This window comes from Pipistrellus kuhlii, unplaced genomic scaffold, assembly GCF_014108245.1.
Source record: "Pipistrellus kuhlii isolate mPipKuh1 unplaced genomic scaffold, mPipKuh1.p scaffold_m20_p_9, whole genome shotgun sequence".
In the NCBI taxonomy this organism is placed as follows: domain Eukaryota; kingdom Metazoa; phylum Chordata; class Mammalia; order Chiroptera; family Vespertilionidae; genus Pipistrellus; species Pipistrellus kuhlii.
This window is the reverse complement of record NW_023425595.1, coordinates 42,537,218-42,563,731: the sequence shown is the minus strand read 5'-3', so window position 1 is coordinate 42,563,731 and position 26,514 is coordinate 42,537,218. Positions and strand designations below refer to the sequence as shown.

Genomic DNA, 26,514 nt, shown 5'->3' with positions numbered 1-26,514 from the left:
ATAAAAATATTTTTTTTAAAAAAGGAATGTATAGCCGAGACCGGTTTGGCTTAGTGGATAGAGGGTCGGCCTGCAGACTGAAAGGTCCTAGGTTTGATTCCGGTCAAGGGCATGTACCTTGGTTGCGGGCACATCCCTGGTGGAGGGTATGCAAGAGGCACCGATCGATGACTCTCCCTCATTGATGTTTCTAACTCTCTATCCCTCTCTCTTCCTCTCTGTAAAAAAAAAATCAATAAAATATATATTTTTTTAAAAAAGGAATGTATAGATTTAAACTATTAGGATCATATCATTAAATACTAGCGAGTATTATTTTTTATTTTTATTAATTTTTTACTTATGTATTATTGACAGTATTATAGAGATCCCCCATTTTTTCCTTCCTTGACCCCCTTATCTGAGCCTATGCCACTACAGGCCTTCCCCACACTATTGTTTATATCCATGGGTTGTGCATATATGTTCTTTGGTTAATCTCTTCCCATCCCCTCCACCTCCTTTCCCTCTGAGATCTATCATTCTGTTCCATGCATCCGTGTGTCTGGACCTATTTTGTCTGTCAGTTTATTTTGTTCATTAGATTCCACATATAAGTGAGGTCATGTGATATTGGTCTTTTCTCTGGATCATTTCGCTTAGCATAATCATCCATGCTGTCGCAGAGGGTCAGACACCTTCTTTTTTAGCTGAATAATATTCCATTGTATAAATGTACCTCAACTTTTTTTAGGCATTCATCTACTGATGGGCGCTTGGGCTATTTCCAGATCTTAGCTATTGTAAATAACGTTGCTACGAACATGGGAATGCATATATTCTTTCTGATTTCCTAAGAATCCAGCAACACCAATCAGAAAAAATATATGCACCCCTGTGTCCATAGCAGCATTATTTACAACAGCTAAGGTATGTGCTAGTCCATTTTTAGATTGGCATCTTTAGATGCAGTATTGCCAAGAGAGGGATAGCACTAACATTTTATTTTCTCTCTTTTTTCTAACATAGGTAAAAAGCTTCCTACAACTGGAGAAGTACACATCTGGGTGAAGGAATGCCTTGATCTACCCATGCTAAGGGGCAGCCATCTGAATTCTTTTGTAAAATGGTAACAACATTGATAAGTCTGCCTTCGCAGTTCTACAGTAGCCTGGCCTTTGCTGGTTGAGTTAGTTCTCTATATCTGTAATGCTGAAACTCACCATCCATAGTTTAAATGAAATAACTTGAGACAGTGACTCCATGAACTAGGGGAATCTGTGACATGGAACCCCCCGCCCCGCAAGGCTACATATAGTTTTAAAATCAGAAAGATAAGAGGACATATGTAAACATGAAACAGAGACCACATACTCAGATATATACTGTCTTCTAGGAGGCACATCTACTGGTGAGAACAACATTCAGTACTAAAGACTTCATGCAACTTCTAACAGTGGGATGTCACACTCTTTGGCTCCTATTCTGTGACCCATTTTCAAAAAGGCCTTTGGCATCAGACTGCAAATATCTGGAAAAGCATTTGCTAAGCAGAGCTGTACTAATAGTTCATAAGAATCTAAGATAATTTTGGTTCTTAAGTGGCAAACCTTTTTCTCTGTTACACATATAAATGGCCAAAACCTGGGCATGTACTGGTATCTAAATAGTAGCTAAATAGATATTAATGTGCCAACCTAACTCCCTCTGACTAATTTTATCTATGTAGATTCTACCAGAAATCCAGTTGTAGCTATTTAATTTTAGATGTTCTTTTTTAAACTAAATTTATTGGGTTAATATTAATAACATTATATAAGTTTCAGGTGTGCAGTTCTATAATACATCATCTGTATAAGGCATTGTGTGCTCCCTACCCTAAGTCTATTCTCCTGTCGCCATATATTTGACCTCCTTTATCCTCTTCATCCTCCCCCACCCACCCACCTTCCCCTCTGATAACAGCCATACTATTGCCTGTGACTATGATTTTGTTTGCTTGTTTGTATGTTGCTTTCTGTTTTATATCCCACATCTGAGTGAAATTGTATTGTTCTTGTTCTTTCCCACCTGTCTTATTTTTTTAATATATTTTTATTGACTTCAGAGATGAAGGGGGAGAGAGAGACAGAAATATCAGTAAGAAAGAATCATTGATTGGCTGCCTCCTGCATGTCCCACACTGGTGATTGAGGCCACAGCCTGGGCAAGTGCTCTGACTGGGAATCAAACCAAAACTTCTTGGGTCATAGGTCTGTGCTCAACCACTGAGCCATGCCAGCCAGGCCCACCTGACTTATTTTACTTAGTATGATACACTCAAGGTCCATCCATGTTGTCGCAAATGGCAATAGTTCATCTTTTTTTCTTTTTTTTATGGCTGAGTTGTATTTCATTGTATAAATGTACCACATCCTCTTTACCCAATCATCCTACAAAGGACTTAGATGGTTTCCATGTCTTGATTATTGTGGCCAGTGCTGCAGTGAACATAGGGGATGACACCATGCACAAAAATTAACTCAAAATGGATTAAAGACCTGAATATGAGACTAAAATAGTAAAATACATCAAAGGAAACATTGGTACTAAATTCATGGACCTTGGTCTCAGAGGGGATTTTGTGAACTTGACCCTAAAGGCAAGGGAAGCAAAAGCAAAAGTAATTGAATGAGACTACATCAAACCAAAAAGCTTCTACACAGCAAAACAAAACAAAACAAAAAAAAAACAAACAAACAAAAAACACTTGTCAACAAAACAAAAAGGCAACACATTCTTCATAGATGTCAGCTGGTAGAATGTTTCAACTTTAGTCAGTCTCCTATTTTGAGACTAGTCTCAGACCCTGTTGCCTTTACCCAGGGGGTGTGATAGATTAAAAGTTAATTCAGCTATTACCACAAATTAAATGTGAATGATTGCAAATATATAATTTATTTCCAAAATCAAGTCTAGCAAATGGGGCAGGTTTCTCTTCTTTTTCAATTCTATACAAGACTAATTCCTTAGACTATCACAGATAATCAAGAGTAGACTGTGCTTCCAAATTTTAAAGGAATCCTCAAACAATTGCTACATAGTAAGCACTTATTAAGTGCAGGAACTGAGAGAGGTCGTTTGCTTAATATGTAATTTTAATATTAACCTTACGAAGTAGGCGCTACCACTCACATCTTATAGATGAGGAAGCAAGTGTCTGAAAGGTTAACTAACTTTCCCTGCAATACATAGCCAGTGAGTGGCAGAGTCAGGGTTCAAGACAAGTCTGGTCCCCTCGAATATGCTGTCTTTCCCGCATGATGGCTCCCACCATCAGTGCTGTTTCTCTACACTCTCCCCTCTCCTTCCTGCCACCAGTAGCTAGCTGCGTTGAAGTGCATGGAAAGCACAAATGTCCACTATCTCATTAAAAGGCTCTTACAATCACGTTTCCGTTGGTAGTATCATCCTGCCAGATACAAGTCGGAAAAGTCGCCAGAGGACAAGAGCTGTGGGGAAGACCACCAACCCTGTCTTCAACCACACCATGGTGTATGATGGCTTCAGGCCTGAAGATCTGACGGAAGCCTGCGTAGAGCTTACCGTCTGGGACCATTACAAACTAACCAACCAGTTCCTGGGAGGTCTTCGGATCGGCTTTGGAACCGGTAATATGTGTTACATTTTTAATCTTCTGTGAGCCAAATGCTTCTGGAGATGCTAGACGTTTATTGCTTTGCTCCTTCCTAATGCAAACAGATATTTCTGTCAAGTGTAATGCAATGAGTGAGTGAAGGAGTGCCAGCTGTGTGCTGCAGGCTCTGGGATGGGAAGATTAACAGGGCGCAGTGTGTCACCCACAGAGCTTACCTTATGGGGGTGGGGGGAAGGGGGGAAGAAAGAAGAGCTTTCGTCTCTACTCTTTCCTGAAAAAACATATGGCCCTTCCTAGCTAAAAGTGTGCTTTGAGTAATAATAGTAACTAATTGATGGAGCACCAGTCACTGTGCTGAATGCTCTATTTGCGTTATTTCACTTCATCCTAACAGCAGTTTGATGAGCAGTTACTAATGTTATCTCCAGAACAGCAGGTGTTCCAACAAATTAAGTAACAGAGTAAGTGGTGGAGCCGAGATTCAAATTGAGTCTACTCAACACTAAAGCTGTAGTCACGCTTCCTCAGAGATTATCTCCTGTCACTTCTAACCCAAGGTGGGAATCCTTCCTACCACTCCCCCAAGCCTGTGACAGTTGTCATCTAGCTTTTAAGTGACAGAGAAGAGAAACCATTACTCTGGGAATAGAGTACTTATCTCAGGTAGTTCAACAGTTCTTTCTTATAGTGAGTCCCAGATCTGCCCTCCTGGTGCCCTCCTAGCTGACTTCCATTGGTGCTTATAATTAAAGAATGGCTGCCCAGCTGATGTGGCTCAGTGGTTGAGCATCAACTCATATGCAAGGAGGTCTTGGTTCATTTCCCCCCAGTCAGGCACATGGCTGGGATGCGGGCCGATTTCCAGTGAGGGGTGGGCAGGAGGAAGCCAATCAATGATTTCCTCCCATCACTGATGTTTCTGTCTACCTCGCCCTACCTCTGTGAAATCAATAAAAAATATAATTTTAAAAAAGAATAACAAGTTCCCTCCCACTCCCCAATGCGCTATTCCTCTTTTAATGCAAAGCTTTTTTCCAGGTAAAAGTTATGATACTGAAGTGGACTGGATGGACTCCACTTCAGAGGAAGTTGCTCTCTGGGAAAAGATGGTAAATTCCCCCAACACTTGGATTGAAGCCATCCTGCCTCTCAGAATGCTGCTGATCGCCAAGATTTCCAAATGAGCCCGAAGTCCATCGGCTCCTCCACTGAAAACTACAAACCAGATAGAATCTGATCTTGAAAATCCGACCATGTGGACAGAGATCCCCACCTCCTATCTGTCGGCACTCATTTTAAAGTCAACCTGCATGTGCCTCTTTAGTGATAGGCCCACGATATTTAAATAATAACAAAAACGCATAACATATTTGTGACTCCAACATTAAAGAAGATATTGGAGAAAGCTAGGAAAATCCATCTGTTGCTTCAAAGAAAAAGCTGCCCCACCCAAAAAAAAAAATTAAATGTGGGCGGTTAACAGGAAAAGTTTTCTAGTTTTCCATCACGTGCTTCACACCAGTCTTGTGCTACGATTAGCAAAGCCTGCCTCTTGACCATTGAAATTCCTTACAGCAAATGCAAATACGTAGGTTGTGGAAAACAGTGAGAAAGATACACCTGGGGGGTGGAGGGCAGAATATCAGTGATGATAAAGAATTTGACCATAAGAAAACTATTTACTCTGTAATCTCCATAAATTATGGAATTCCATATTAGGGCGAGACTGAGTTTACTGCATGTATTTTCTGTCTTGAGAAAACTGCTTTCCCTTGTCCCAGTGTTAAAACAGTCTCGAATGTGCTTTGGTGCCACCCACTGGCCATAAGTGGAATTCAATTTTGGGCTTAATTTTCTCCTAAGCTTAGGAATCAAACCTGTATTTTGTAATAGAATATATATAAAACAAAAACCTTGCATATATAAGATTCTGTTTTTCTTATAACTCTACTATATGAAAGCAGCATGAGAGTGGTCACAGACATGCTTTGCAAAAAAAGTTTTAAGTAGAATGTTAATTGTTAAATTATACTGTATTTCCTATATATGTATAATTTTCATAAAGTATTTTGTAAAAATCCTTAAAATAAATTATTATGACTTAAATGTATTGTAAAATTAATCTTCTTATTTTAAATGAAATACTTTATGTTAGGGATCCTAAAAATCTAAATCCCCTAGCAAGGCTAAAGAAATTCTGCTAGGCTAATATTTCTCCAATATTTATTGCAACACTGGACATTATTTCCTCTAAGTGGGCAGTTTTGGATATTTTATTAGATGATTTACTTTATTTATTCATTAAATGTATTTTATTGATTTTTTTTACAGAAAGGAAGATAAAGGGATGGAGAAACATTGATGAGAGAGAAACATAGACCAGCTGCCTCCTGCACACTCCCCACTGGGGATGTGCCCACAACCAAGGTACATGCCCTTGACCTGAATCAAACCTGGGACCCTTCAGTCAGCAGGCTGACACTCTATCCACTGAGCCAAACTGGTTAAGCCAAGGACTTACTTTTTTTTTTTAATTTTATTTTATTGTTTAAAATATAGTACATATGTCTCTTTTTTTCTTTCCCTATTGACCTTCCCCCCACCTCTCCTACCCCCTGGCACATGCCCTCAGCACACGCCCCCAGTGTCTTGTGTCTGTTGGTTATGCTCCCAATGTCTTATTTTTAAAAAGTAATTGAAAAGATTTGAAGAAAACACATTCTTGTCTAATTTTTAAAATATATTTTTATTGATTTCATAGAGGAAGGTGGGGAGAGGGATAATTTTAATTGGCTGCCTCCTGCATGCCCCCTACAGGGGATGGAGCCCACAACTCTGGGCATGTGCCCTGGCCAGGAATCTAACTGATGATCTCTTGGTTCGTGGGTTGATGCTCAACCACTGAACCACACTGGCCAGGCAGTTAACATCCATTCAACACATATTTATCTGAGTTTTCTCAGTGTGCCAGCCACTGTTTTAGTCATCAAGGATAAAACAGACACAGTGCCTGCTCTTAATGACTTCGGCATTTAATAAGGGGAGGCAAGCAGGTAAACAGTGAATGCAATAAGGTTTTCTTTGTGTTTTTTAAAATATATTTTACTGATTTTTTTACAGAGAGAAAGGGAGAGTGATAGAGAGTTAGAAACATTGATGAGAGAGGAACATCGATCAGCTGCTTCCTGCACACTCCCCACCAGAGAATTGCCTTGACACATGCACTTGACAGGAATCGAACCAGGGACCCTTCAGTCTGCAAGCTGATGCTTCATCCACTGAGCCATACCGGTGAGGGTTGCAATAAGGTTTTGACAGGTTCCATTAGCAGTACAAATAGGCTGCAGTGGGTGTTCTGAAAGGTGCATGGTCAATTTCACATGTTGGGGCCAGGAAAGGCTTCACAGGAGAGGTGATTCTGAACTAAAAAATACTGAGCAAAATACTAGAGCAACACAGGACATGGTGGGAAAAGGCATTCCAAGCAAAGAGAACACCTACAGCCAGGGCCATGGAGCTGGCTGGTTAGGGGACCTTCCGCAGATGGTCAGGGCAAGGGAGTAAAATGGCAGGCAAGTTCAGAGGAAGGAGCAGCTGGATAGACCTCAGAGGTCAATTTTTTAAATTATACACCTCAAAGGTCACAATTTTTTTAAATATATTTTTTATTGATTTCAGAGAAGAAGGAAGAGGGAGAAATAGAAACATAAATGATGAGAGACATAGCATAAATCATGGATCGGCTGCCTCTTGAATGGCCCTTACTGGGGATTGAGCCTGCAATCTAGGCAAGTGCTCTTGGCTGAAATTGAACTCGAGACTAGAATCTTCAATCCGGAGGCTGACGCTCTATCCACTGAGCCAAATCAGCTTGGGCCCAATTTTTAAAATTATCTACAACTGTTCAACAAAGTCAACGTAAGCTTTTCTTTAATCGTCTTTTACACAATGTTTAAGCTAAGAAAGTTCTTCCTGGCCCAGAATTTTTATGGTTTCCTTTATTTTTTCCTAGTTTCCACTTCTAATACTTTGATTTTTATTTTATTCTTTTTTTAAAAATTGATTTCAGAGCCAAAGGAAGAGAGACATAGAAACATCAATGATGAGAGAGAATCATTGATCCATTTCCTCCTCCATGCCCCACACTGGGGATCAAGCCTGCAACCTGGGCATGTAACCTGACAAGGGAGTTGAATAGTGACCTTCTGGTTCATAGATTGATGCTCAACCACTGAGCCATACCAGTCAGGCTTTATTTTATTCTTTACGGTTAACTACTTAATTCATCTGAAATGGACGTTCTATGACGGTAAGCTTCACTTGGTTCTTTGTCTTCTCTTTGGATGTTTGCCATCTCTTTGTCACTCATCAGGCTTCTTGCTGTTACCTTATTTTGCTAGCAAGTAAAAACAGGGAGTGCTGAATATCCAATTAAAAAAAAGAGAATATTTATTTCACTAGGGTTTGCTCTTTTGCTGAACTGTGCCAAGCACTACAGATGCAAACTCAAGGCACTAAGGGTCCTGGCTGGCTCTCAGCGTACCACTGCTGCTTTGCATTTATAGACTGCTGTGTTTCAAAGGAGCCAACTGTGTTTCCAAAGACAGTAGTAACCTGTCCTCATGACAGCTGAGGTGAGGAGAGGAGGGAGGAGCAGTTGCTGCCAGCTCCATTTGTTTACTTCAACCAGAGGAGGTGTAGTCAGGTTTCTGGCCCTGGATGCAAACCAGGCGGGCTGGCACCTCTCCCCTGGGCAGCAGAGGCCAGACCCTGGGCTGTGAGCTGCTGAGCTGTGAGTGATTAGAAAGGCAGGCATAGCCCCGCCAGATTGGCCCCCTGTGACGTCACCGCATTCTGAGGACCTGCCCACCAATCGCCTGGCTCCATACTGGGGGAACCTGCGGCTGGACAGTGCCCGGAGCCCCTGGCAACACAGTGGCTTTGGAAAGCTGAAGCAGGGAGAGAGTGTGGAGGCAGCCCGTGGTGGAAGGAGCACCTGTGCCTGAGAATGAGAAGGCTCTCGAGATGGATGGACACCCCGCCCTCTGAAGAACCCTTAGAGGCGCAGAACAAAACCCTGGACATCCAGGAAGAGGAGATGGGGTTTAAGGAAATGGATGGCCTGAGGGAAGCCTTGGCAAACCTCCGGGGCCTGTCCGAAGAGGAGAAGAGCGAGAAGGCCATGCTCCGCTCCCGCATCCACGAGCAGTCCCAGCTCATCTGCATCCTGAAGCGGAGGGCCGACGAGGCCCTGGAGCGCTGCCAGATCCTGGAGCTGCTTAACACCGAGCTGGAGGAGAAAGTGGAGCTGGAGGCCGAGAAGCTCAAGGCAAAGAGCGAGCATGCCCGGAAGGTGGAGGACCGCTTCATGACCCTGGCGGCCAACCACGAGGAGATGATCCGCTTCAAGGACCAATACAAGAGCGAGAACGCCAAGCTGCGGGAGGAGAACGAGAGGCTGAGGCTGGAGAACGGCAGCCTGTTCAGCCAGGCCCTGAAGGACCAGGAGGCCAAGGTCCTGCAGCTCACGGCCGGGAGCGAGGTCCTGGCCAAGGAGCTGGAGGCTCTGAAACAGAGGTGTGCCCAGGATGCCCGCCGGGCACAGGCCCGGGAGGAGGAGCTGCTGCAGCTGCAGAGCCAGCAGGCCAGCGCCCACGCCAAGGAGGCCGAGCAGCTGCGCGGCCAGCTGCAGAGCCTCCAGCAGCAGCACCAGCAGGCCGCGGAGCAGACGGCCAAGGCCGAGCAGGCGCACAGCAGCCTGAGCCAGGAGCTGCAGGCCAGGCTGCAGACGGTCACGCAGGAGAAGGAAGAGCTGCTCCAGCTCTCCATGGACAGGGGCAAGGTGCTTCAGAGCAAGCAGGCGGAGATCCGCCAGCTGGAGGAGAAGCTGGAGGCGGCCGAGGTGGCCAGGCGGCAAGCGCTAGAGCGGTTCGAGCAAGAGGCCGTGGCCGTGGACAGTAACTTGAGAGTCCGGGAACTCCAGCGCAGGATAGATGGGATCCAGAAGGCCTACGAGGAGCTCAGGCTGCAGTCGGAAGCCTTCAAAAAGCACAGCCTGGATCTTCTAAGCAAGGAGAAGGAACTCAATGCCAAACTCCGCCATCTCTTTCCGTAGGGAAAGCGGAAGCTTCCTCTCGCCTCCAGTTTAGAATTCAAATGTGTGTGCCCTTGGCAAGAGTCAAGATGTTTTTCAATTTGTTATATTTTTAAGCACAAAAGGCAATTCCAAAGAAAAGCTACTTTACTATGAGGCTGTTAACTTTGTAAGATTAACACTGATTTTCATTCCTGCCTCTTAGAATACACAATTTGCCAGATTTTGTCTTACTCCTTTAAAATCTTCCTAAGTTTGCTATTGGTATCTCTAGCTCTCCCATTATATATATATATATATATATATATATATATATATATATATATATATATATATATATATATAGTTGAGAATATATATATATATCTCAACCTTGGATAACTTCCTGTAGCCAAAGATTTTAAATTAGCAGCTCCTATAGATTTAAGTGAATCTATAATGAGCAATCGAATGTGCTGGTTGTGAAAAAAATTAGAATCATTAGCCCTTGTAGATAATAGGTTTGCAAACTGTAGGTGTGCAGTCTCCCATAGTTGAGACTGTAAAGTATAACAGCTAATAGCATATGAAGAGCATACACAACTTGCAGAAGAAAAAAAAAAGGAGTCTGATTTTTTAACAGGCCAATGAATTGCTTGCTTCACCAGTTTTACAGCAGTATCCTTTTTGTTGTATTTGCCCTAGCTTGGAAGACAAAGATTGAGATCATTAAGCAAACTTTATAATAATCTGCCTGTATGAGCAATAAGATTCAAATAAGTGGTCCTGGCCGGAGGGCACACTTGCTTGGGGCATCATTCTATGTGGGTTTGATTCTCGGTCAGGATCATTTAGGTAATAACGTACCTAAATTTCAGTTTTGATTCTTGGTCAGGGATGAGACGTAACTGCTTAAATTCCTAGAAGGCTCTATTTCTGAGTAGATGGCCTCAAAAAGCCTACAGATTTTTCTTTCTCCAAGAATTGAGTAGACAAAACATCTTATATACAAGTAGAGCTAAATATGGCCTGACATAACTGGGTCAGACCCTTTGGCTAGAAGCTGCCCCTTTCACAAATGTTTAATAACGTATGGCTAATGGCAACATCTTTCTCTACCCTAAGAAGTGCCTCCGAATGATTAATAGCTTTCTCCTAGATTTAAAGATTTAAATATATTAATGTTTCTTGTGGATTTTCACATGTTTGTGTAAGACCTACATTTTAGATTTTAGAAACCCAATTTCTCATTTCAAGTTCTTAGACTGTTGGTGTTGGTTTAGATTTTGCCCTAACAGACAGACAAAAGATGGTAAAGGTAGGGCAGACAAAGCCATTCTGATCCTTCACTTTTAATTAATAATTTATTGTTATAATATGTTTTACCAATTTAACAAGTATTTATTGAGAGCCTATTATTGTCCAGGCGCTAAGCTAAACTCTGGGACACAATGTGAGCAAGACAGACCTTTTTCTCACTGAATTTGCATCCTAGTGAGTGAGAAAAATGCTGAAAAATGGAATGCCATAGGAGTGCACAACAGGGTTTCCCAATATAATGCAGAGGAGGTTAGGGAAAGCTTTTCCTGGAAGTGTCAGTTACGCTGAAGTCTGTAGACCAGTGTTTTTCAACCTTTTTTGGGCAAAGGCACACTTGTTTCATGAAAAAAATCACGAGGCACACCACCATTAGAAAATGTTAAAAAATTTAACTCTGTGCCTATATTGACTATATATAAAGTAATTCTCTTGAATAGGAATCAAATAAACACAAAGAAAGTATTTTATAATTACTTTATTATGAAATATTAAGTAAACAAAATAGTGAAAAATTATAAAATTCTTGTCTTGTCTGCACCTACGGCACACCAGGCAACATCTCGCGGCACGTTGAAAAACGCTGCTGTAGACTGTGTAAAAATCATACAAAAGAAGAGATAAGAAAAACATGAGAGGACGTGGCTCAGAAGCCTTCACAGAGCCTCTCCCAATAGCCACATCATCCAGAATGCAAGATAAGCACTCACAGAGGACTCTAACAAGAGACTCTGTGGCCAGATTAATCCCCTTAACTCACCTCTATAAATATGTGAGCCTTTGTAATCTGGCTCAACCCTCCACCCACCCCATTCCCATTCAAGTCCAGTAAGAAGCCCAGATCTATGGTCACTGAACTAGGAAAGGTGTTCGTGCAGTGTGTGAAGGCATGCACTGGCACCAGAATGCCTGAATCCAAACCTTAACTAAGTTTGGACCTTCACTGGGTGACCTTAACTAAGAGGTCTTACTGGGTGAAGAGGAAATCAGGGAGCTAAAACTTTCAGTGATGAGAAAGATGATTAGAACATGGTATGAACTTCGCATTGGTGTAACCATATAGAGAAAGGAGTCATTCAAATGACTCTAGACCTAAACAACACTTTTAATGAATATGATTTTAGAGAGAAAGGAAGGGAGAGAGAGATAGAAATATCGGTGAGAGAAAAACATTAATTGGCCGCCTCTGCAGGACCCGTACCTGGATCCAGCCTCATACCCAAGCTTGTGCCTTGACTGGGGATAGAAGCTGTGACCTCTCTGTGCGTGGGACAATGCTCAACCAACTGAGCCGTGCCGGCAGGGCTGATGAATTTCTTTCATGGGTTATATTCCAAGGAGAATTAGAACCACAAAGAAATCTTAGTAAATTTCACTGATTAGTTTTATGGTTAGTTGTAATTTTGGCATTATTAAAGCTATTTTTAGCAACAGACAAATGGGAGAATGAGAATCATTTAATGTTAAATTTGAGTCAAAAACATCAGTTTAAATCTCTGACTGTTTTTCTTTTCAAAAAATTAGCACTCTGCCCTCTGAAGCACTATTGTCATTCTGCTGCATCCACTCAGCAAAGCAACAACCCTGGTTCAGCTTCATTCCCCACCATCACTACTCCAATTCTCCGCTATAGAACACTCTATAAACGTATGTCTGGGTGCCAAAGTACCATAAAATCTTTTTGGAGAATTTTATAGGTTGGTATATATTATCTATTTTTAAAAAAATACATTTTATTGATTTATTACAGAGAGGGAGAGGGAGAGAGAGTTAGAAACATCGATGAGAGAGAAACATCGATCAGCTGCCTCCTGCACACCCCCTCCTGGGGATGTCCCCGCAACCAAGCTACATGCCCTTCACCACAATCAAACTTGGGACCCTTGAGTCCAAAAGCCAATGATGCTCTATCTACTGAGCCAAACTGGTCATGGCTATCTTCTATTTTAATCCCTCTTTTATGTAATGTGCTTTCCTGTATTGCAGAAATGGAAACGCTAAAACAAAGAGACACAAAGCAAACTGTATTTGCAGACTCCTCTGCAGTTATATTTGGAAGATGCAAATAAGGCAGGGGCCCTTTTCCCTGCTTTGGCTGTTGTTGCCAGGCATATTTTTGGGGACATTTTCCTGTAATAGCATCCCAATGTGCATTCGCTAGTTTTATGGGATATGGTAGCCAGCTCCCAAGAAAGCACCTAATGATTCTTGTCTCCTAGTATTCATATTCTGGTGTAGTCCCTTCCACAGTGAACAAGGTCTGACTCCTGTGACCAAGAGAGTCTACAGAAGTGATCATACATGATTTCTGAGGCTAGGTCATAAAAGACATTGCTGCGGCTTCCTTGGTCTCTGGGTAAAGCCAGCCCCCATGTAGTGTAGATGCTCATACAGCTTGGGAAGAGGCCCACATGGATGGGGAACTGAGGTGCCCTCCTCTCCACCAACCTGCCAGCCACCTTGGAAGTGGAACTCCTAGCCTGAGTCAAGCCTTCAGATGACTGAAGCCCTGGGCAAAATGTGAATGGATTCCATGAGAGTTATGGAGCCAGACTGCATAGCTAAGACAATTACAAATTCTGACCAACAGAAATCCTGGGAGATAATGAATGTATATTGTTGTTTTAAGTCACATGATCAGCAAAAATTTGTGGGTTTTTTTTTTTTTTTTTTTTTAAGGTTTTGGGTAACTTGTTAGGCAGCAACATAATATATGGAACTGGGAGTTTTGGCAGCAGCATTGCTCTGGAAGCCAGCATTTCAGCTTTCTACTTACTCCTTTCCCAACCAGGGCAGAGGTAGCAGATCCTTATCAGGCCTGTTCGGCCACATTGCGCTGAGTGGATTTTTCTTTCTTTTGAAAATATATTTTATTGATTTTTTACAGAGAGGAAGAGAGAGGGTTAGAGAGTCAGAAACATCCATGAGAGAGAATCATCGATCAGCTGCCTCCTGCACACCCCCACCAAAGATATGCCGGCAACCAAGGCACATGCCCTTGACCAGAATCGAACCTGGGACCTTTTAGTCTGCAGGCTGACGCTCTATCCATTGAGCCAAAAACGTTTTCGGCCTGAGTGGCATTCTTGATTACCCAGCCTAATGCCCACTCCTCCTGCCCTTTCAATGACTTTGCAGGCATGCATTCTCTGTATTATACCTTTTTCTGCTTAAAATAGCTGGATTGGTATCTGTGTCCTGTAACTGAGCTTAATCTAATAAGAATACCCATCTCAAATCAATAGCTAGACAGTAGAAGCATTCCTGTTAAAGTAAAAGTATTCTAGGAAGTTGGCTATCAACAGTAAGTAATCGCTATTTCATTATTATATTGTGGAGGAGGCAAACTGTCCTTATGTACTAGTATAATAAGGAGACATAATTGTCTACCAGGAAAATTTGAATGAATCAGATGAAAATAAAAACTATTGCTCAGCCAGCATAGCTCAGTGGTTGAGCATTAATCTATGAACCAGGAGTTCACAGTTCAATTCCTGGTCAGGCCACATGACTAAGTTGCAGGCTAGATCCCCAATGGGGGGCATGGAGGAGGCAGCCAATCAATGATTTGCTGTCATCATTGATGTTTCTATTTCTCACTCCCTCTCCCATCCACTCTGAAATAACTAAAAACATATTAAAAGAAAAACTATTAAAGTTCAGGGGGCTTAAAAATTTAGCAAAAAGATCAGTAGCTTTCCTATGTAGCAATAATCACCATTTATAAAATACAAAGAAAAAAACAATCTAGTCCAGTAGCAAAAAAGTGCATTAAGTAACTGGAAGAAATAAATGAATTTAATGCAATTTCCATAAAATTCCAGTTTTTGAACTTGGAAAATTTATGAATTTCTGGAAAAATAAATATCCATGTATTGATAGAAAATCCTGAGAAAGTGAGATTAACAAAAGACTTGTCCTATGAGATATTAAATCTATACTAATAAAAAGGTAATATGCAAATTGGTCAGGATGCCCTCACAGTAACAACCGAACAGCAGGCTGCATGGGGTGACCAGGAAAATCAATCAATCTCTCTCTCTCTCTCTCTCTCTCTCTCTCTCTCTCTCTCTCTCTCTCTCTCTCCTTCTCTCCCCTTCTCGCCCTTTCCACTCTCCATGTCTCTGCTATTTGGACACTAACCTTTCCCTCTTTAAGAACTCCTTATCATCCTCTATTTCACCAATGTTTTCAAATAAGTGGCCTTGTTTTTTTAAAAAAAAAATAAATTGTTTTATTATTTATTTGGGAACTGCTTCCAATCTCAAATACCTTGTAGGATTAAAGGAACACAGATAAATAACACTATGAGGAAACAATTCAGAATGTGGTGCATTTTCAAAACAACTGACCTTGTCTTTTCAAAAAAACAGTATTAAGAAAAAACTAAAAAATGAAAGAGAAATGGGGGGTGGGGACCCCACAAAGATGTAGCAACCAAATGCAGTAAGTGACTTGTTTGAATTCGGACTCAAAAGAAAATATTTGCTACAAAAGATTATTCTGAGGAAATTTGAATAGGGCCTGGGTAGCAGATAGTATTAACAAATGATTGTTAATTTTCCTAAGACCTGATAGTGGTACTATGATTATAAAAGATAATGTTTTTATTTTTTTTTTAGAGATGCATACTGAAATATGTTGGAGTGGTGAGATTTTTGAGTCAGCTAAAATAATTATTATTTACAAACACTTATATGCAGGTAAAGCACATATGTCAATACGTTAATTGTTTAGCCTGGATATTGGACTGAATTAGAGTGAATACTGTACTATATTCTATATGTTCAGAAGTTTTTATAAGAAAAAGTTGGAAAATTTTAGTTACATATGAATGCCTTACTTATTTACCTTTTTTCCTCTTAGTACTCTATAAGTGTTGGAGTGAAAAGATCTTGAATTATAACGGAAGGGGAAAGGCAAAATGTCAAGAAGGACCTGGCCACCAGTCTTGAACTTAAAAGCAGTCCAGAAGAACTTTAAATTTATGCAAAAGTTGGTACCCTCCGGTGTGGCTGTGACTGAGCGCATAGCTTGGAACCAAGAGGTCATGGTTAGATTCCCAGTCAGGGCACAGGCTCAGGTTGCTTGAGTTGCAGGCTCAATCCCCAGCGCAGGGCGTGCATGAGGCAGTAAATCAAGGATTCTCTCTCCTCATTGATGTTTCTCTCTGTCTCCCCTTCCTCTCTAAAATCAATAAAAAATATATATTTTTAAAAAGTTGTTTCCTAGAAGATCAATTCTGAGACAGAGTGGTTTCACTGGAAGTGGAAGCCAGAATACAGAAAGGCATTTTGTTTTTTGTGTGTTGATTTTCTTTGCCGCCGTTAACATGACATCACTGGCAATCAGGAATGACTCCCACGCCACGCCTCCCTGAACTCTCGCGATACTAGAGCCCGGAGCGCGAAACGCCGTGGGCGGGGCTGGGGCGCGATCGCTGCCTTCCGGCGGGGCCGTTGTCCGGGTGGCGCGGGCGAGTCATCGCGGGGCCTCGCCGCCCGGGCCTTTCTTCCCTCCCCCTCCCCCCCGCCTGGGCGTGGGGGCTCGGCCGGCCAAGTGGGGCGGGAGGCGCCTCGGACCTTCCCCTGCATTTCGTCGTGGTCTGCTCGCCGCTTCCCCGCGCTGGGGCCGGGGGTCCTGGGGGCCCGCGAGGCCCGGTCTGAGCGGCCGGGGCCTGCGTGGGCCGGCCGCCGGGCCCCATGAGGCACAGCCTGACCCAACTGCTGGCCGCCTCGGGCACCGACTCCCCGGCCCGCAGCGACAGCCCGACGCCGGCCGCCGCCCGCCCGCTGCCCCCGGCCCGGACCCAGGCGGCGGCGGCGGAGGAAAAAGAGCCGGCGGTCTCCAGGTCTCCACGCCGCGAGCAGCCGCGCGGCGGCCTAGAGGCCGAGCTGGCGGACGGCAGGGGGGGCCGCGGCGGCGGCAGCGGCGGCCGCGGGGCGGGGCGCGCGCCCTCGCCGGAGGAGATGGAGGAGGAGGCGGCGGCGATGGCCGGCGTCCCCGGGGAGGAGACGGAGGACATGGACTTCCTGTCCGGGCTGGAACTGGCCGATCTGCTGGACCCCCGGCAAGCGGACTGGCACCTGGAGCCGGGGCTCAGCTCGCCGGGGCCCCTGTCGTCCGGCGGAGGCTCGGAGAGCGGCGGCCTGTGGCGAGGGGACGACGACGACGAGTCCGCGGCCGCCGAGATGCAGCGCTTCTCCGACCTGCTGCAGAGGCTGCTGAACGGCATCGGCGGCGGCGGCGGCGGCGGCAGTGACAGTGGCGGCGGCGAAAAGAGGCGGAGAAAGGCCCCCGGAGGCGGCGGCGGCGGCAGCGGCGGTAGCAGCGGTAGTAGCGGCAGCGACAGCAACCCGGCGGCGGCGGCGGCGTCCAAGAGCCCCCGGAAGGCGGCGGCGGCCGCCGCGCGGCTGAACCGGCTCAAGAAGAAGGAGTACGTGATGGGGCTGGAGAGCCGGGTGCGGGGCCTGGCCGCCGAGAACCAGGAGCTGCGGGCCGAGAACCGGGAGCTGGGCCAGCGCGTGCAGGCGCTGCAGGAGGAGAGTCGCTACCTGCGGGCCGTGCTGGCCAACGAGACGGGCCTGGCTCGCCTGCTGAGCCGGCTGAGCGGCGTGGGACTGCGGCTGACCACCTCGCTCTTCAGGGACTCGCCCGCCGGGGACCACGACTACGCGCTGCCGGTGGGGAAGCAGCAGCAGCAGCAGCAGCAGCAGCAGGACCCGCTGGAGGAGGACGACGCGGCGGGAGGAGTGTGTCTCCATGTGGACAAGGATAAGGTGTCGGTGGAGTTCTGCTCGGCGTGCGCCCGGAAGGCGTCGTCTTCTCTGAAAATGTAGGGTCAAGTAATCTGCCCTTTATCCGCGTTTTCCCCTTTCAACTCCCTTACACCATGTAAAAAAAAAAAAAAAAAAAAACCTTAGTGTGGGACATCGTCACTGGACACATGTCAGGTGGAAAAGAAAAAAAGTAATATTGAATCTTTTAAGTGTTTAGCTAAAAGCATGAATGTGACACTGTAGCCAACTCCCAATGATAACATGTGACTATTAAATCTCTCTGACAGTTTCTTTTTTAGGTGATTTACTTCCTGCCAGGCTCCGTTGTAGGGGTTTCAGGACAGTGGTTCCCGCCTCACCACCTGGTAAGGTTCCATCTCTTCACGTAACGCTCATGCTCTGCTGCTTAGTCTACTTTAATGGGCAACATCTCAATTTTGTGTGTGTGTGTTTGATTTTTTTTTTTCCTGATTTTTTTTTTTTATTTTTTTTTATTTTTTTTTATTTTTTTTTTTAAGAAGGCGGGAGGGGAATTGAATTTGGGCCCTGTCCACCCTGGAAACAGACTTGTGCTGGTCAATAATGTATTTAAGATGCTTCTTATGGTTGAAATAGCTGTTACTGTGTCCCCTTGTTCAGACTTGCGTGTACGTACCTAGCTCTTCTGTCCCCAGTGTGGACAAGGCCTTGGATGACATCGATTCCAACTGTACACTGAAAGCTGCTAATAGAGATACAGTTTGGAGACAGTGAAACAGGTGAAGTTGGATGGAAGTTCCGAGTTGTACAAGGTGCAAATTGGAATTCCAGAATTAGAGCAACTTTTCAGAGGTTGACAATTAAGTGTTCGGGGCATGCACCAAGGTGATAGTTATTTTGCTGGAGGTGACAACAAAATAACTCTTAAATATTCAGTAATGCCTTTTAGTTTTAAGTAGATCTAGAACTACAATATTCAGATTAACAGATTTTTAATATCTCACTATTAGAGAAGTTGAAAATTAACATGCATATCAGACTCCTGTGTTAGTTAATTGAAGGAGGACTAAGAATGGTTAAATCAAATGCTTCTTTGAGGACCAGCACAGTGATGACCCTATCACTGAGTATGAATTAATTGTTGGACACCTTTATTTTTGTTGTATTAAACTTTTAGGTTAAATTTATGTATGATTCGATTTTGAAGGTTGTGAAATGTGAATGAAAACATGTAAAGTGAGGCTTCACAAAGAATCTTATTTTCCATATTTCAAAGATATTTATTTTTAAAATTGAGTAGTGCTGACTACTTAATGAAACGATTGACACTTTCCAAAGATGAAATAGATTCTTCCCTTGAAGTTCTCTATTGTCCAATTGTGTAAATTGAGTTATGGTGGCCGTCAGTGTAACAGGCATTAAGAAATTCTTTGTAAAAAAAAAAAAAAAATTCTTTGTGAAACATCACTGTTTGATAAAGTATATACCTATTTAGCATCCTTGTTTTTCTTTGTGCTAAAGTGGATACAGCTGTTGGGGCAGAAGAGACGGGACCAGCTGCTGGCCACATTTCCTGCTTTATTTTAAAAGGTAGTATAAGAAATGAGGAAAAAGAGGTAATATCAGGGCTTCTGCTGTCTTTTCTTTTAAAATGTTCATGATTAAAAAGTTTTTCCAGCAGTCCAAAGATGTAAGTTATCTTACACACAAAATGTTTTATTTTGTTATTTGGTTATGAAAATGGAATCCTTGTTCTTGCACAACTGTAAATGTTTTGTTTCTAGATAATATTAGTTGAGACTTAACTCTGGTTTCCAGTGCATCACAGCAATTTTGTAAAACCATCTACTGCACTTGAGCATGAATGGGTAGTAGCCAAACTCTCAGCCTGGAGTTATGAAACTGCTTATACCTAAGTGCAGAAGCAAGCCCCTCACGATGCAGCTGCATGGATTTTTAGTGCCTACTGAATTATACATATACATATATATATATATATATAAACCAAAAGTAATTGAAAAATTATTTAAAATGACTAATTTGTGCTATCATTATGAAATATGTTAAATGTAGATTTTTGAAACAAGTCTTGAATTGAAATTTAATTAATACTTGAACATTTTGTATATATTTCTTTGTATATAATTTTGTGCAGTACTAACGACAAAAATATGGTGTCATAATAAAACCAGGTTTGTTGATCTTTCAGTTATGGGCTCAAAGAATTTTTTCATCTCTAATATGACATTGAAAAATAATGGATAAGAATAGGAAAAATGCTTGTTAATGCTGATTGTGGGTCTTAAAGGTTCTGGAAGCAGTAAGTGCGTTTTTCTAAAAATTATACCATTCCTTAGGATATTTTCTTCCCAACATCAGTGCTTTTCCTGGATTATTTGAAGTTGGGACGGGGAAAATAGTAGTCAAAAGCTTTCTGAATAGGGATGTTTTGAAATTCCAAGTGTAGATTTTTAGAATGTCATTTTATAAATGGCAATATTTGAAAATACTTGATTAAGAACTTTTGAAAGTGGAGATTAGTATCACCTAATTTTAAAGCTGCTTTGTTAGGTTTACTTATGTTTTAACTGTCTTTTCTTAGTTTCCATTTCATTTTTTTTTTTCTCTAATTTTGGTGACTCGGTGATTTTTGTCATTTTTTTACATCAACTTCATAGTCTTGTTTTACATGGTATTGCATGTATTTAAGACCTATCTAACAGGGGCTTTAAATAAATTTGGTCATATTTATGTATAAACACATTTTACTGTAAATGCCTTGAGTTTCTGAATTTACAATAGATCTGTTTATTTCAGTATGTAGTAAACAGTATCTTAAAAGTGTCCTATTCACTACTTGTTAATTAAAAAAGTTATGATAAATATGAAACTGTTGTCTTACTATTTTTAGAAAATTGTGTTCTGGTGAATAATAGTTGTATAAAGAAGATTTCTGGAATATATGGATTGTTTTGAAATTTTCTGGTTTGGTTCTATTTAAAGGATGAAAATAGTATTTAGGCAATCTTTTTTTCCCTTCGAATTTTGCCTCTATGGCAAAATTATATAGAACTAGACTACAGATGTTGCTTTTTAATATTTGTCTTCTGATGGTGATAGGAATTCATACATTAACTGAACTAACATATCATATTGACCTTCTATTTCTATCATTGGCCACAATTTCTGCACTTCCTTGACCTGACTTGAGTAAAATGTCCGTGATTGTTAAAATGTAGTCACACCTCTGATATAAGTCGACAAAAAGTCTTCAAAATATTTTAAATATTTGTACATTTTATAATCACTAAATTAATCTCTCTCTCTTCTCTTTGAACAGCTTAGCAGTGTCTGCAAAAGCGAATCTTTTCCTACAACCTGTTAACTGACTGGACTGATGGTAACAAAGTAGTTGTGGGAGCCATGTCTGTCAAAAATTTGGCATCTGCTGAAAAAAATGAATGCCATTTTCAAGTTCCCAAATTACTTCTATAGTGGTTTCACTTTCCAGAAATGGAGATTTGAAAAGATTCTCTGGAATCCTTGAAAGACTTAATAGAAATACATGAGACTAAGTTAATTTTGGAACAAAATTATACTTTTTTTTTTGGTCTTTCAAAGGAGTGATACTCAGTTCTTCGCATACCTTTTTAAAAATTGTAACCATTGGAGAAGAGAATTATAATATTTCATCAAGGAGTACTAGATTCTTTACATAATCAAGAACACATTCTATGGAATTATGTTTAGTGGAATAGAATTGATAAACAAGCCATCAGAGATCACAGGCATATCATGAGTTTGTATTTCTTGGAACATGAAAGATAATCTGAAGTTCAGACAGATCTTGCCAATAGAATATGAAAGTTAATGTAAAGTCCTTAACTATAAAGAGTAATCTTTTTAAATAGAAGCGTTGTCTGTATATCTTTGAAAAAGTTGTCTTATGATAAAATGTGTGGTTAGTTAATTGCAATTCAGGGTAATATCAGGATATGTGGATTCTGAGGTTTTGGCTTCTTGCGCTTTCTCTGAGTACTTGACAATTTTTTTTTTTTAATATTTTGAGTTTTCTAATGAATGGTATACTCGTTTCTACTATTTCATAGAAGTTAAAATTTCTCTAGTGTTATGTAAGGGCTTTAGTATTCTGGATGATGGGAGTGGCTTTTTTTTGTGGAATATAGGGCTGTTTTGTTTAATCAAAATCTCCAGTTTATTGCAGTGTGAAAAAACACTCAGAACTCTGGATTGTTTTATTTCATTTTTGTTGGATTGTGTTAATACATTCTTTTACCTGGATTAGACCTAACAATGCTATGTTATCTTACATTTGAGAAGTATACAAGTGATAGATGTGGGAAATGGTATAGACAGTGGCCAGCAAACTGCGGCTCACGAGCCACATGTGGCTCTTTGGCCCCTTGAGTGTGGCTCTTCCACAAAATACCACGTGCGAGTATGCACATACATAGTGCAATTGAAACTTCATGGCCCATGTGCAGAAGTCGGTTCTTGGCCAGGCGAGTCCATTTTGAAGAAGTGGCATTAGAACACTCAAGGGACCAACGAGCCGCATGTGGCTCGGGAGCCACGATTTGCCGACTACTAGTGTAGGACATTAGCTCTTATTTCTTTTTTTTCCAGAATAATTTACTATAACTTCTATATAGTTTATTATATAGTATTATGCAACACCTATTCCGCTCAGTTTCTTGTATCCTAAGTGTATTCAGTGTCTGTTATGCCTGGCAGCAGACTATTCCCAGTAGCTACTAAAGTGACTGATAGGTGTTTTTACAGTACCAACGGTATAGCCAACTGTAATTCTACAGTCAATTATTAGGCACCAACTATTCTGCTTTGATGGAACATGGTGAATAATTCACTTTTAATGAGTAATTATTTTTTTAAAAGATGTGATTACCAAGTTGAGCATTTTGAAGGTTAAGTTTAAGGTCTTACTAAAGTTTTTAATCTAAACAATCTGATAATGAGGTAGTAATATATTTTCAAGTTTTTAGTTTTTTTCTCCCAGACACGTTATCAAAACAAAGTTGTGAGACCCTCTCAAATGTTTATTTTCGTATTTCACTGTGTTTTTTCTTCACTACTTGAATAGTTAACCACTTAAACCAGGAATCAAAAGGGGGAAGATTTTTCATTAGAAAGTTATAGAATGTTTTGTTTGGCCAGCACAATATATTTCACATATTTGAACTTTTAATACCTCAGTACTCTGTTCACTAGTTACTCCCTGTTGTCTTATCAGTTTGAGCTCTGATCTAGATTACAAATGGTCATTTACTCTGTATTAAAGTGAAGAATTAAACTTGGAGTTATTTTAAATTTGATTCAGAAAGTAGCTTTGCATTAGGAACATAATATAAAATTAGAGCCAAAACCGGTTTGGCTCAGTGGACAGAGGGTCGGCCTGCAGACTGAAGGGTCCTGAGTTCAATTCCGGTCAATGGCATGTACCTTGGTTGCAGGCATATCCTCAGTGGGGGATGTGCAGGAGGCAGCAGGTCGATGTTTCTCTCTCATCGATGTTTCTAACTCTATCCCTCTCCCTTCCTCTCTGTAAAAAAATCAATAAAATATATTTAAAAATAAATAAAATTAGAGAAAAACAATTTTTTTTAAAGATATAGAAAGTTGCTCATTAACTTTCCTTTCTCATTACTTTGGTTACTGGCAGTGTTTTTATTATTAGTTTTTTACTTTTCCCCAATTTGTGCAGTCAGGATTTCTTTCTCAGCTATTTCCCAGAGTTTTTTTTTAAAGAAGCCAGTACACAACAGGCTTTAATAATTTAAAAAATTTTGTTGAGCCAAAATTACTTGTTTTGATGAGAATGTTTTGCTCAATCTTTAGTTATTCTAATTTTACAGTCTAAAAGTGTTGGTATACATAGGTGCAGTCACAAATGGTGTTTTGAACATTTGTATGCTTGTGCTAATATTCCGACTTGAATTTTTTTGGTGGGCCAACTTCCTTTAGAATGTGCCTCCAAATTCTGTGTCTTTCCTATTACATACCCATTGAGGTCAATTTCCGAGACCTCCCTCTCTGGATTTCAGTGTACTTATAGTACACTAAATTTATATTACAAATTTATATTAATTTAAGTACTTATAATATACGAATACTTTCTTTTTAGAGCCAAATAATTACAAATTGTAAAAAACTATTTAGTTTGCTGTCACTGAACTATTAAAAATGATTATTCTGACTGAGGCAGTATTCTTTAGATCTTGGCTACAAATGACTTTCCTTAAATTATAATGCAAATTCAGTTTTCATGTTCCCAGATCAAAAATTTTGATAAGGTAGATTTATAGCAAGATTTGAAATAACATGCTCGTTGGCCTATACTGCCCATTTTATTACACTGAGTGGCCAGATTATTATTATCCCTGAATGCATAATCTGGCCACTCAGTGTATATCCTATATAATAAAAGGCTAATATGCAAATTATCTCTGACCAGGAGTTGAGCCAGCAGGCAGGCTGGTCAACCGCCCATATCCCCTCCCCCTGGCCAGGCTGGCTGGACGCCACCCATGCACGAATTCATGCACCAGGCGTGTGTGTGTGTGTGTGTACATATCTACCTACATACACTTACATATATTAGAAGCCTGGTGCACGAAATTTGTGCATGGGGCGGGAGGGGGTGTCCCTCAGTCCAGCCTCCACACTCTCCAATCTGGGACCCCTCGAGGGATATCCAACTACCCATTTAGACCCAATCACGGTGGGATTGGGCCTAAACAGGCTGTCGGACATCCCTCTCACAATCCAGGACTGCTGGCTCCCAACTGTTCGCCTGCCTGTCTTCCTGATTGCCCCTTACCGCTTCTGCCTGCCAGCCTGATCACCCCCTAACCACTCCCATGCCAGCCTGATTTATGTCTAACTGGTCCTCTGCCAGCCTGTTTGCCCCCAACTTCCCTCCTCTGCCAGCCTGGTCACCCCTCACTGCCCTCCCCTGCAGGGTTGATTGCCTCCAACTGCTCTTCCTTGCAGGCTTGGTCCCTCTCTACTGCCCTCACAGGCCTGGTGCCTCCCAACTGCCCTCCCCTGCTGGCCATCTTGTGTCCACATGGGGGCAGCTATTGTGTGTTGGGAGTGATGGTCAATCTGCATATTACTCTTATTAGATAGGATAGAGGCCTGGTGCACAGGTGGGACCAGTTGGTTTGCCCTGAAGGATGTCCTGTATCAGGGTGGTGGTTCTCTTGGGGTGTGGGGCGGCCTGAGCTAGGGGCCTGTGGTGGTTTACAGGCCCGCCATGCCCCCTGGTGACCCAAGCGGAGGCTCTGGTATCTGGAATTTATTTACCTTATATAATTGAAACTTTGTAGCCTGGAGCAGAGCCAAGCCTCCTGCTTGATCTGCCCACAGCCATTTCTGTTTGGAATTGTTTACCTTCTATAATTGAAACTTTGTAGTCTTGAGTGGAAGCTAGTCAGGCAAGGGCAGGAGGAAAGCTTGGCTTTCCTTGTTGCCTGGGAAACCCAAGCCTCCCTTCTGCTCTCTGGCCGGTAGCCATCTTGGTTGAGTTTATTTGCATACCTACTCTGATTGGCTGGTGAGTGTGGCTTGTAATGGAGTGATGGTTAATTTGCATATTACTCTTAGGTAGGATATACACACACATATACACAGGTCTGGTGCATCAAAAAAAAATATATATATATACACACACACACACACACACACACACACACACACACCTCTCTCTCTCCAGATTATTATGTGTTAAGAGATCATAATCTGGCCACTAAGTGTAATTGAAAAGATGATTTAAGAAATACATGATGTAAAGGATATATTAGAGACCTTGAAGCCATTCTGAATTTTTCTATTTATAGACTAGAGGCCTGATGCATAAAATTTGTGCAAGAGTAGGCTTCCCTTTCCCCGGCTGCCAGCGCAGGCTTCATTCTGGCACCCTGGACCCAGGCTTCCTGGCTTCCTCTGAAAGAACGGTCTATTTAGCGTATTATGCTGTTGTTATTATAGATTATTATACAATAGATGGTATGCTTGGCATATACTGTGGGAATGTCTGAGGATTTGTAAGGAAACAATTTGCACTAATTTTAGTTGCATCAGTGGGTTTTAAGTTATCCAAATAGATTATACCCTTCTCTGCTTTTTAAGAAGTTTAATTTAGTAATTTAGCTTTCTTGATTTTGAAGTCAGCAATAACTTTTAATCTATTGTTTTCACTGTGACAGAATGCAGATGAAATACATAATTTGGGCCGGGACCGGTTTGGCTCAGTGGATAGAGCATCGGCTTGGGGACTGAAGGGTCCCGGGTTTGATTCCGGTCGAGGGCATGTGCCTTGGTTGCGGGCATGTCCCCAGTGGGGGGTGTGCAAGAGGCAGCTGATTGATGACTCTCTCTCATCGATGTTTCTAGCTCTCTCTCTCTCTCCCTTCCTCTCTGTACAAAACCAATAAAGTATATTTAAAAAAAAGAAAAAGAAATACATAATTTGGGGTCAGAGCTTTATCTTGATATTTTAGCTTGTAGAACAGGTAACTTTTCCTTTTAAGTACCTGTTAAAGATAAATCATTTGCTTTCTGAAAATTTGAAAATGTAATTTTAAAATTTCACTTAAATAATCTTCAGCTGCATTGCCTTCTTTAGAGACTCTGAAAACCTATTTCATGAAGGTACTCTTTTAAGTATGATAACATCACAACTGTTGTCACAAATACAGTATTTGGAA

The 26,514-nt window shown here is 41.7% G+C and overlaps 3 protein-coding genes across 32 annotated transcripts in view; all 3 read left to right on the top strand.

The window, feature by feature from the left end:
- Positions 1-5,722, top strand: part of SYTL2 (synaptotagmin like 2) — a 120,021-nt gene extending 114,299 nt beyond the window's left edge. For all 17 annotated transcript variants that reach the window (XM_045578163.1, XM_036426770.2, XM_045578164.1 and 14 more), the window contains 3 exons: positions 1,009-1,108; positions 3,424-3,629; positions 4,655-5,722. In XM_045578163.1, coding sequence (XP_045434119.1) covers positions 1,009-1,108; positions 3,424-3,629; positions 4,655-4,800 — 452 coding nt within the window. In that variant the 3' untranslated portion in view covers positions 4,801-5,722. The remainder of the gene's footprint in view (positions 1-1,008; positions 1,109-3,423; positions 3,630-4,654) is intronic.
- Positions 5,723-8,374: 2,652 nt separating this feature from the next.
- CCDC89 (coiled-coil domain containing 89) lies at positions 8,375-9,943 on the top strand. Its single transcript, XM_036428155.2, has one exon. The coding sequence runs from the start codon at positions 8,625-8,627 to the stop codon at positions 9,729-9,731; it is 1,107 nt and encodes a 368-aa protein (XP_036284048.1). The 5' UTR covers positions 8,375-8,624; the 3' UTR covers positions 9,732-9,943.
- Positions 9,944-16,437: 6,494 nt separating this feature from the next.
- CREBZF (CREB/ATF bZIP transcription factor) overlaps positions 16,438-26,514 on the top strand; it is a 34,909-nt gene continuing 24,832 nt past the window's right edge. Inside the window, exons 1-4 of one of the 14 annotated variants that reach the window (XM_045577918.1) lie at positions 16,438-17,841; positions 18,073-18,150; positions 19,286-19,354; positions 21,105-21,845. In XM_045577918.1, the coding sequence (XP_045433874.1) occupies positions 16,709-17,841; positions 18,073-18,088 (1,149 nt within the window). In that variant the 5' untranslated portion in view covers positions 16,438-16,708 and the 3' untranslated portion in view covers positions 18,089-18,150; positions 19,286-19,354; positions 21,105-21,845. Of the gene's footprint in view, positions 17,960-18,072; positions 20,655-21,104; positions 21,846-26,514 lie in introns of those variants that run through there. The other 13 variants (XM_045577920.1, XM_045577921.1, XM_045577922.1 and 10 more) reach the window with 13 other exon arrangements.

Bases quoted from the DNA above. Each gene is read 5' to 3' on its own strand.
- CCDC89 (XM_036428155.2), top strand. From the start codon at position 8,625: ATGAGAAGGCTCTCGAGATGGATGGACACCCCGCCCTCTGAAGAACCC.